The sequence below is a fragment of the Papio anubis genome, chromosome 15, assembly GCF_008728515.1.
Source record: "Papio anubis isolate 15944 chromosome 15, Panubis1.0, whole genome shotgun sequence".
In the NCBI taxonomy this organism is placed as follows: Eukaryota; Metazoa; Chordata; class Mammalia; order Primates; family Cercopithecidae; genus Papio; species Papio anubis.
Window position 1 is genome coordinate 86399202 of NC_044990.1, and position 11658 is coordinate 86410859.

Sequence of the window (11658 nt, forward strand, 5' to 3'; positions counted from 1 at the left end):
TGAGCCAAGATCCCACCACTGCACTCCAGCCTGGGCAACATAGTGAGACTCTGTCAGGGAAAAAAAAAAAAAAAAAAAGTAAAGGAAAAAAAAGGTGTGGGTGGCACGGTGAAAAAGTGTAAAATTTGAACAATAATGGGCTACATTACAGGGCAATGAACTATTGCACAACAATTTTAAATGATGGAGCTATATTTTAGTGAATTGTAAATATTTTCAAAATTCGTTGAGGAAAGCTGATTAAATGAAGCCTACACTTTGCTTTATACATGTGTTACACTAAATATTTATTTTGTACGTTAAGTTTAAAATTTTTAATACAGCTCATTGGTAATGTGAAATACAAAGGCTTTTAAAGAGGAAATAGATTGGCACCAGTCAAAAATTTTACTGACACCGGGTCAGGCGTGGTGGCTCACAACTGTAATCCCAGCACCTTGGGAGGCTGAGGCGGGCAGATCACGAAGTCTGGAGATTGAGACCATCCTGGCTAATAGAGTGAAATCCCATCTCTACTAAATACAAAAAATTAGCCGGGCGTGGTGGCAGGCGCCTGTAGTCCCAGCTACTCGGGAGGCTGAGGCGGGAGAATGGTGTGAACCTGGGAGGCGGAAGTTGCAGTGAGCCGGGATTGGACCACTGCACTCCAGCCTGGGCAACAGAGCAAGAGTCTGCCTCAAAACAAACAAACAAAAAAAAAAAATTTTCCTGACACCAGAAACTCTGTGTGATACAACTATTATGAATTGTTTTAAAAAGAATAGAACATAAGAAATTATTTTAATAGTACATTGAACATTTTATTTAAATTAAGAAGTATAACAAAATCACACACATTTGTTCCACGGTTTGGATAAAATTTCCAATTACTTTCAAATAATGCACACATAGTATCTCACGGATCAAATTTCATACATTTCAATATGGTCATGAGATAGATTGTATTCTAAAATTTGGTATATAAATCCATACATTATGCTATATATATTGACTTTAAATAATCTAACTATAAAAGTCATTTTTAAAAGTCAAAGCAATTTATTTCTAATGAAAGTTACAATGTGCATACCATATTGACACCTATTCAATAGATAAAATCTACAAAAATCTCTTTTTTGTGAATACTATTTATACTGGAATGCAAATTCACATAAAAATACTTCCTTTAAAGCATGTTCTTTTTAACGCAAGAAATTAAATGTAAGCTACTTTTAAAATTGCAAGCTTTATTTTTAATCAAACCAATTCAATTTTAAGTTTTTAGATCATTAAGTCTCATACAACTTCCTCTAATTTAGCTAAAACCATCATTCACAGGGTTTTATTATTACATTTTGTTTACATTTCACATTTAAAAGGGACATTTTAAACCCTGAGTAAAAAGACATATTTTTACAAGTCCAATTATAACAATTCTACCCTATTTTCTTGCAATGCTTTTATTAGATAAAAACTATTATTAAAGTTTTGATTTTTTAGAAAATACTGTTTAGAAGGTTAATGCTTTTCATGACTTTAAAAGTTTCTAAATGTAGCTTATTAGTATCTTGAAGTAAAAATTCTTATTTCTATATGGATATTATAAAACACCTCTTCTTTAGACTGTTTAATTATTTCACCTTAATCATAAAAAATGATCAACTACTACACTCTTAAGATAATTTTTCTTTCTTGGCTTTGGCCTTTTCAATCTTAAAAGTTAAAATTATTGTTTTCCTATATCTAATGATACTTTTTAGGCATAGATTTTTAAGATACAAAAATGCAATGTAGTTTAGTATTTTATCATTACCACCTTCTGCAATGAGTCTGCCAGATCAGAGGCTTTCCTCACTAGGAAACCTAGCTTTAAATCAAATACTGGTTTTCTTCTTGTAATTCACACCTATCTATTGAATCAGTTACCCAACTTTCTTTTAGGATTTTAAACTTTCTCTTAAAAGTTCTTCTAAAAGCTTTAAAATCTGCAACACGACTATGATCTTCCCCAATGATTACATGAGACACTCCCTCAGCTAAACAAGAAACTACCTTTGCTCCATGAAACCGAAGCTCCAAGGCTTTAATAGCTAACCTTGTCCCCTCAGTTTTGGTACTCAGGTCATTAATAACAACATACAAGTCCAAATAAACGGTGTGGCGTCGAAACATACTGAGAGGAGAGCAATCCCAGGAATATCGATATTCTAAATCAGCAATCAAAGAAGCCATTTCTTCAGGAGTCTGCTCGTAAGAATTTTTAATTCCTGAGAATACTTCCTTCAGTTGGTTCAAGTCTGTATCAACGAAATAACTATCACCATAGCAATCATATTCACGGGCAAAATGTTCTTTGGTTGATGGGCACATATGAATCATAAAGCGAGGCTGCCATGGCACAAAGCTTTTGGTCTTAAAACATTCTAAAAGCCATGCAGGCTTGACAACATCATGTTTATTTGACAAAATTATGTTTTTCACTCTGATGTTCTTAGACCCTGCAATTACACAGTATGTGTCTGGGCCTGGATTTTGCACTATATAACCACCAAGTTCTGCAATTCTGTTCTCCAGGTCAGGCTTTGGCTGGCTATCTGTTCCACTCATAACACAAAACTCCACATCTTCAAATATATTAGAAATTTTGTTAACGTTAGTAAGGTTAGGTGCTTTTAAGTGCTCAATAATTCCAATAACTTTCTTCATCTTTGGAGCAGCTTTTCGCTTTTTTTCTTGTGGTCCATCATCACCACCTACAAAAAGGTGTTTAGATGCGAGCTTACCAGATGCTTTCCCCCTAAGTTGTTCTAGGTCGTCCAGGGTCATGCACTCATGCCACTCTTTGTCTTCTCTTATCTTCTCAATTCGTGGAAAACGCAAGGTGCAGCCAGTTTTATACATATCACTGGGTACGATCTCTGCTGCCTTAATCTGAACAATGACAGAATTACAAGGTTCAATGTACACTTCTGGCTTCTCTGTTCCACATAAAATGCTACTTGGTGGAGCTTTTTTATGAAAAGGCTTCCAATACTTGGCCAATTTCAAACCCAGATCATACAGTTCTTTCATGGTGCAGCCAGAGCCAACACGAGAGAGAGTATGAAACACAGATGGCTTCTCACCAGGAGGGGGCTTCTCTGCTACTGCACACAAAAAATGAGACATCATTCCACCCCGTGATCCTTTACCCCAATATCCTCCAACAATTAAAATGTCCAATTCATCCATTAGTCCAGTGACATACTCTGGTTTAATTTTTAACCACCCTTCACCTCTTTTGTCTGGCTTGTAGATGGATAGAGGTTGTTTTATCATGATTCCCTCTTCTCTTTTATCTATTGCTTCATTCAGTGCATCAATTACTTCATTCTTAGTATGAGCTTGTGTTTTCTGCACTATTTCTATTCTACCTGGAATTGGTGTAAAAATACTACTAAGAATTTCATACCTCTTTCTCAGAGTCTCATGCCCTAGTTTTTTATTATTAACCATCAATACATCAAAAACACAATAACAAGTTTGCAGATCAGAATCTTCTACCATTCTTTTAATATCAAACTTAATTCCCTTTTGCATGAAAGTTTGTGTATTAGGATTATAGGCCATCATCTCACCATCAAGAATACAGATTTGTATATCTGTTTTGAATGCATTATGAATGAATGGGGTAAGAGAACCTTCAGTAGGAGAAGCACCAAACTGATCAGTATAGTTATATCCATTTCGGGAGAAGTATTTATATACATCTCCATCTTTGTGCATTTGCATACGTTCACCATCTAGCTTGGTTTCTATGTAGAAACTCTGATGTTTCATATCCTTCTCAATGTGCTCAATATCTGCAATAGCAGCTAGCATTGGTTTAAAGGCAGAAAATAAAGTGATAGAAATATCACTGAGTCCTACAGAAGGATCATGCAGTTGCCTACAGACTTTTTCCAGATCTGTAGTGACATTATGCAACTCAACAGCATCATTATGAAAAACAGATAAGATAGTTTGCTGACTAACACCAAGCTTTAAATCCTTTATGATCATCCGTATAAGCCACTTTTGCTCAAGTGCTGAACTCTGAGTTATAAGTTGAAGAAGGCTCTTTTTTATCAGGTCTTTTCTTTTAGCAGAATTATTGCTGGCAACTGAGTCTAAAAGGTCGTTTACTTGCTGTATGGTTAAACTTCCTTTCTGTAAACATCTTGGCTTCAACACAAAATATGCAATCAATGCAAAGTCTCCAGCATCTCCATGAGTTCCAGTGGGTGTTCTGTAGTTTAAAAGTTTGAGGGCATCTTTTCCATCTCTAGGTAAATTAAGCAACTCAATATAAAGCTTAGCAAGCATAGTTTCTTTAATTCCATAGGCCATTCTCTCTCTTTCTAGCTGAGGAAGAATTAGTCTCATTGCTGGATAAAAAGAGTCTGTGACATCTTTTTGGTTCTTATGAAGAGCATCATGAAATTTTCTCCAAGAATCTAAAAATTCCCTGAAGTGTCTGATTTTTTCTGCACGTCCTCTACTTTTCTGTATTCGTTCTAAAGTTGAACACAAATCTGCAAAAGGAACGTGAGATGCAACAGTTTGTGAAGGTGGTGAGGCAGCCATCAAAGCGGTGATGAATCTTCTCGTTTAACTAGTAAAGCAAAAAGAGAATAACTTTAAGTAAAAGATAAGATTCAACTAAATATTTAATGTAAAGACCTTACAATGATCACCAAGATCACAATAAATGTTTATTGTTTGCTAAATAGATCAATGCTCTAAATGATGTATCTTTTCAACCTCTACATTTAATAACAACTATTTTGTTTCAACCCTAATTTGAAATTACCATGAAAAGTATCATCAGCTGTATAGCTATTTCCTGTATTTATAATACAGAAATCACTTCAATTTTCTCCTTAAATTCCAATTATTCTATATATTAATTATTTAGCACATAATACAAACAAATATTGCTAATAATGGTGACAAAAAACCTCATCAGACTTAATTCACTTCACTTCTGAGCTTCTGAGGGAAGGCCCCTCACGTATGTCTCTTCTTTCCCTGTCAGACTACCACATAGCACCAGAAATAAACTTCTTCAAACAGATGTTTATAACAAATCACTCGTTTGCTGTATTGAAATTTGACTTCCTAGAAATCCTAATCATAGGCAGGGCCCTTGACCAAAAAACAAAACAAAGGGAAACACAGGTACCCTCTTCTTCCAGCCAAGCAAAGCCTATGTCTATGTTTCCTTTCACTTCTTCACTGCTAGCTATGCCAAATCACACCAGCATTCAATCCCAACTCAAAATGCCCTACCTACAAAATCCTCACTTTATCTATTTTACCATAGTTACTTACTGTCTTATAAGTATAAATTTATTAGTATGCTTATTTTTTTCATATTTCCAGGCCAGTTATTCCCTAAGTATTTAATGACTACATATGAGATGTGCTACGTACACCGTGCCAGGGGAAAATACCGCATGTTTCTGTTTTAAAAGAACATATATTCTGTAAAAAGAAAAAAGAAAAAAAAGAAAAAAAAGGTTGGAGGGAGTGCAATGGAAACTGAGTATAATAAAATGCCAAGTGCTCAAGTGCTTTAACAAAATAAAACAAACGTAAAATGTCCTGAGGGGAGAGCTTTTCCCTAAAGTGTCTGCTAAAGTCAGAGAAGAAATAATGGGCACCTTGCTGAACTAGGGCAAGAATATTTCCTAAAATTTCACAAGTGTAAATTTCTTTAGTTTTAAATATTCATACAAGTTCTACTGGAAGATAAATATATTAATTTTAATATGGTTTAAACTATGTAATGTTAAAATAACTTTTCCAAAAAAAGATTTCAAGTAAAATGTATGCTCCATGAATAGAAACTATGTTTTATCCTGTGGTTTCAGACACCTCCTGGCACACCATGTATCTCAGGCAGTGGAGTCAGAGTTTTACTGGGAGTGGGGAGATCTATTACAGTGCAGAGACCATGTGACTCCCCATCTTCCAATTCCCCATCACAGCAAACAAATAAGCCACACACACATGCACAAGGCTACATTATCTAGTATCCAGTAAAATAAATCAAATGGCTAATTACAATACTACATTTACTATACTGTCAGTCTCTAGAGGCTGGAAATTGTGCTGTAATTTGTGCTACTAGTGGCAGACATGTAGGAGGTTTGCTGAATGAATTACTGAACACCTAGAGTTGACTCCTGGATAAGCATACTAGGGAAAGCTATGGTCTGGTTACATACCACACACTCACACACACACGCAGATGCACAGTGGGTGAGATTCAGTTTGGTTAAAAATATTCAGTACCTCTGACTGCCCTGGCAATGGTTCACAACAGCCATTTGGTGGCCTATAGAGAAAAAAGCTGCACTTCTCAGTCTAATTTCTGACAAAAGAAACCCAACTTCTACTGAGTGGGTTAGATCAAGGGATAAACCTGTGAGAGACCACTTTTCTGAAACTTTTATCTTTGAATATACTGTTTTTTCCTCTCTCTGAATCTGGTTTGCATAACTGACTGTAACACCTGGTTATGTATGTTCACTGCCCTGTCTCTCAAAATATGCTCCCTCAAGGGAGTACATCATGGTACACAATGCTAGATCTACAATTTCTTTATAAACTATGTAAAATGAAGTAGGTTAATATTTCTTTAATGTTCAAATATTGGTATTTAGTTTCTACAGATATATCTATAGATTCTATATGGTCTCAAAGTTGAAGTTTCGCTCAACAAATCCCAGGCAAGGACTTAAATTACTTTGTAATGACAAAATGTAGGTAATGGTGTGGATACACATGTATCCTAAAACGGCTACACAGATAACAAGGATTCCAAAAATGCTATAAACTAGCATAAGTATTTTTGCTCATTACAATGGCATACACAGTCAAAGATTAGGCCTTGCATTCATTTTTACATGCTAATTTTATTTTTTGGATTCTGAGGATTTTAGCTGATTCATTCCATTTGCAATAAGACAAATGAGGAGGTTCCTGGTTAGGGCTCAGGTTTTGGACTCCAATAAATCTGAGTTCAAATGTGGATAGTAACATTTAACAGCTGTGTGATACTGGGCAATTACTTAATTTCTCTAAGCTTCTGTTTCCTAAAGTATAAAATGGGGTTTAAAACTATGTAGAAATTAGAATGAAGATACAATCAGATAACCTAAAAAATGTGCTTTAAAAAGTAGTAAGTCTTGATAATTTTAATACTATAATGCTTGCTGATCCAAGCAACATTTAAAATATAAATATTGTAAAATAGTAAGGAGATAAAAAGGTGGGAAGAAGCTTCACTCTTTAACAATAAGCAAAGCTTTCAGGAGAATGAATGCAAGCAATTAGTACACAATAATGATTCATCATTCATTCAGTTGCTGACTAAATTGTCCTGAAGTGACACATGAAAACAAACCGGCAGGTTTTACTCAGAAGTAAGAGACTATGGAAGGTGATTAAGTGCTATGTTATTGCACTTAAAAAAGGCAGAGGAAAAAAAGGAGAAAGTGACTAATACAACTGAAGTATCCTTCACGCAACCCTTGACAAGCTGTGTTTCCCTAGGAAACAAAGGGTTTACAGTTGTCTATCTTCCACAGCACTTAGTGACAATTTGGGATAATCTCAGCAGAAAGAAATGAGCGGACAAAGAGGCTAGAAGGGCTCTGGGATCCCAAAAGTTAAAGAAAAACCAAGTGTAAGAAGAGAAATAAAGTAATTCCCTCCAAGCCTAAAGTCTCTCCCGCTCCAATGCCCCCTGTACCCCCTCGGAAAATGGAAAATCCCGAGGGAATCTACATCATTCCTCTGCCAGTTTCCCCTACTCTCCCCCAACACTTCAATGGATTCCCAGTGAATACCTGGTCTCCGGCAAGCTCCGTTACCTCTGTGAACCAGGGAATCCCAGCTGTAAAATGAGATCTTGATGGTTTCCTGCGGGATTGCCATGAGAAAGCATCAGCATGTAAGCAGGTAAAGCAGGCAACACAGTTTCAGGGAGTCAAAAATGGGAGAAATCGTCCCACGACCTGGGGCTTGGGTCTAGATAAGAGCACAGCATCAAGAGGCCAGGCTTCTAATGCGGAGCAGTCTATAGCGCCGTGAACTCGGCAACCCCCATCACCTGCCGCTGCACAAACGCCCTGCTTGCCGCTCCATAGACCGACCCCCGCCTCAAGCCCCTAGACCTCCTGCCTGACGACCCCCAGATACCCTGCCTGACGTCCCAGACACCCCCCACCTGACCCCCAATCTGACGCCCCACATCCCCTTCACTTGACTCCCCACACAACCCCCGCCTGACGCCCCCCAGAAGCCCCGCCAGACACCCCCCACCTGGTCCCCCAGACCCCCAACCTGACGCCCTATACCCCCCACTTGACTCCCCACACACCCCACACCTGCCACCCCACACAATCCCCGCGTGACGCGCCACAGACCACAAACTGACGCCCCACAGACCCCCTGCCTGACTCCCCACAGACCTCCCCCTCCTCCTGCCGCCACACACCCCCCAAACCCCGCCCCGAACACCCCCCACCTGCCGCCCCACAGATCTCCCGCCTGACGCACCACAGACCCACAACCTGACACCCTACAGACCCCAACCTGACGCCCCACAGACCTGCCCCCGGTCTGCTGCCCCACAGCCTTTCCGCCGCCTGCTGGACCACACCCCCCGCTTGACTCCCTCCACATCCCCAACCTGCCACACCTCATCCCCCCACCCCCATGCCAACTCCCCCCCAACCCCCACCTGCCACCCCACACACTTCCCACCTAACGTCAAGCCTGAGGCTCAGCTGTTAAGCCGGAAGCTGGCGCCAGAAGATGCCGCTTCCGCCAGCTGCTGGCCGCGCAGGCGCAGGGCAGACCCGAGGCCGTGCCGTCACTGGGCTCTAGGACGCCGGCGCAGCCAGCCTCGCGATGGGAGGTGGGAGGGCCGGCAGCCCCACGGGGCAGGGGAGGCGGGACCTGGAGCATCCTGGTTAGGGTCTTGAGTACACACGTCTCCTATTGACCTCAGCAGCAGATGCTCTTTGCAAGCAGTTGATCCGCACGCCAGTGGATATTGTCTTGAGGGAGACCTAAGATCACTTTGTGCCCTGGCTAGTGATAGCCTGTAATTCTTGTTCTCTGTACGTAAAACAGTGGTAACTATACTATTTCGCTGCTTGTGAAAGCTCCCAAGAGAGAACAGGGCATCCTACCTCAAAAAGTCGGTTGTTTCATTTAAACTTTTAAAAAATAGGCTTTTGCAAACTATATGGAGCTTTTTTTTTTTTTTTCATGATGTTTGCTACTGTGGTCTGAGTTCTCTTAATAGAGCAATAATACATAACAATACATAATTTACAATACAGAATTAAACCGTTGCATGACCAGAAATTAACTACGGACTCTTCTAGTATCTGTTTAAGGATTAAAAATAAAGTTATTTACAAACCTTTATTGAGCACCTATTATTATATAGTAATGGTGCTAGATATTCAGGGTGGAGAGATTAAAAACAATCCCAGTTTTTATGTTCCAGGAGCTGTTGGTTTCCACCAAATTTTTGCTGTGGTCCGTCCTCTTTCGCCATGGAGAAGTGAGAAGTTATTCATCAAGAGTGGTGGGAACAACTTTTAGAACTATTTTATTTTAGCATAAAATACTGCTTTACGATAAAACAAATTTTGCTGCAATGGGCCCTGATAAAACATATCAGAGCTGTTAAGTGCCTTAGAGGTGGTGTAATGTATAAAAACCTCGTTTTTCAAAACTGACACACATAATTCAGTGCTAGTTTGTAGTGGAGCTAGAACTTAGGGTTCAGTTATTTACTTTGTATGTCTAATTGACCTAAGTAGCCTGAATATATAAACTCATCTGTGATGTTGTAAAGTCTCATGATACTGTGTTGTGAGTATCTACTCTTCAATTTAGTTATCAATTTATTTTGGAGGAAAAATGAATGGTATTAAGGTAGAGGAGCCTCCATTTGCCCATCTTATGAGAGGGTACCTATTCGTGTACATCTGTACCTTGTTCAACCTCTACTGAGTTCCTACAATGTCAGAAGCTGGACTCTGTATTAGTTACATGAGAGGAACCATGAATTATGAAACCAGGCAAACTCCAAATTGATTCAAAGCCCAGTCTCCATTTTATCATGTTATTTTAGTTGCTTAGTTCAAAGACAATCAAGGGTTTTTTTCACTAAGTATCTTCTAGAGTTGCCATGATTATTCATTTACTTATGTAGATGGTATACTTTAGTGCTTGGCACTTACTCGGTAATTGACATTAGGAAGCTATGAATCAAGAACCCAGCTTTGACCTGGAGCTCTCGATCTGGTAGCAAGACACATATATTCAACAAAAACACCACCACAGGCCGGGTCGGTGGCTCATGCCTGTAATCCCAGCACTTTAAGAGGCTGAGGTGAGCGGATCACTTGAGGTCAGGAGTTCGACACTAGCCTGGCCAACATGGTGAACCCCCGTCTCTACTAAAAACACAATATTAGGCCGGGCGCGGTGGCTCACGCCTGTAATCCCAGCACTTTGGGAGGCCGAGGTGGGCGGATCACCTGAGGTTGGGAGTTCCAGATCAGCCTGGCCAACATGGTGAACCCCCGTCTCTACTAAAGAAAAATACAAAATTAGCCAGGCGTGGTGCACGTGCCTATCATCCCAGCTACTCAGAGCCTGAGGCAGGAGAATCGCTTGAACTCGGGAGGCGGAGGTTGCGGTGAGCCGAGATCTTGCCATTGCACTCCAGCCTGGGCAACAAGAGCGAAACTCCGTCTCAAAACAACAATAACAAAACAAAAACAAAAATTAGCCGGGCGTGGTGGCGGGCTCCTGTAATCCCAGCTACTTGAGGGGCTGAGGCGAGAGAATCGCTTGAACCTGGGAGGCGGAGGTTGCGGTGAGCCGAGATCTTGCCATTGCACTCCAGCCTGGGCGACAAGAGCGAGGCTCCGTTTCAAAAGGGGGGAAAAAAAACCCCCACAAATTTATGAAATATCCTCTGTATATACAAAATAGGGGACACAGAATAAGGAAAGCCCAAGGGAGGGGGAGGCACACATCTGTAAACAAACAAGTGTGTACACTTCAGTGCACAGGGGGGTTGACAGTGAAGCTAATGAAGCCGAAGTTTCTAGGGCCCATTTTTGTGGTGAACACTTCCAAGGCCTTGAGAGGGGCCCTAACGAAGTGTTCCCATGGTCGTGTACCTCAGTAAAATTTGCAAAAATAAGATGATTTTACATTATTTTTCTTTAAAAGGGCTCTCCAAACGGCACAAGTTTCAGGCCTCACAAAACCTGCATTCGCCCTTGACAGTCCACTCTGGTAGGGGTAAAAGGAGAAAAACAGAAGCGCTTTAAATCCTGGACCTCATTGCGACACCCTTAACAACCCTATTAGGGAGAACAAATTCCTCCGCAAACCTACGGTTTGCAGAGCGATGGTGGACTCCCGAGCTCATCGGGTCAGGCACCTCTTCACCGCGGAGGCCTGGGGTACGTAACTGGAGGGACTCCTGGTGCTCGGAGGAGGGTTGAAGGCCAAGATCCCCAGGTCGTGGAACAGGGAGCCGGGCCCACGCCGCCGAGGTATCTTTTCCGTCCGGGCCACCGTCGCGGGGGCTCCCCGGGCAGCGGCTTCTGC

The 11658-nt window shown here is 40.5% G+C and overlaps 1 protein-coding gene across 6 annotated transcripts; it reads right to left on the reverse strand.

Annotated features, from left to right (window-relative positions):
• Positions 1-778: 778 nt before the first annotated feature.
• On the reverse strand, positions 779-11639 carry LIG4 (DNA ligase 4). 6 transcript variants are annotated; one of them, XM_017951412.3, is made up of 3 exons: positions 11443-11639; positions 7857-7929; positions 779-4612 (listed from the first exon to the last, which is right to left on the reverse strand). In XM_017951412.3, the coding sequence occupies exon 3, from the start codon at positions 4582-4584 to the stop codon at positions 1849-1851; it is 2736 nt and encodes a 911-aa protein (XP_017806901.2). In that variant the 5' UTR covers positions 4585-4612; positions 7857-7929; positions 11443-11639; the 3' UTR covers positions 779-1848. The 6 variants fall into 6 exon arrangements, with proteins under 6 accessions (XP_017806901.2, XP_017806902.2, XP_003914111.3 ...); XM_017951413.3 differs by having other exon boundaries at positions 11439-11639; XM_003914062.5 differs by lacking the exon at positions 11443-11639 and adding an exon at positions 8776-8854.
• Between the last annotated feature and the right edge of the window lie 19 nt (positions 11640-11658).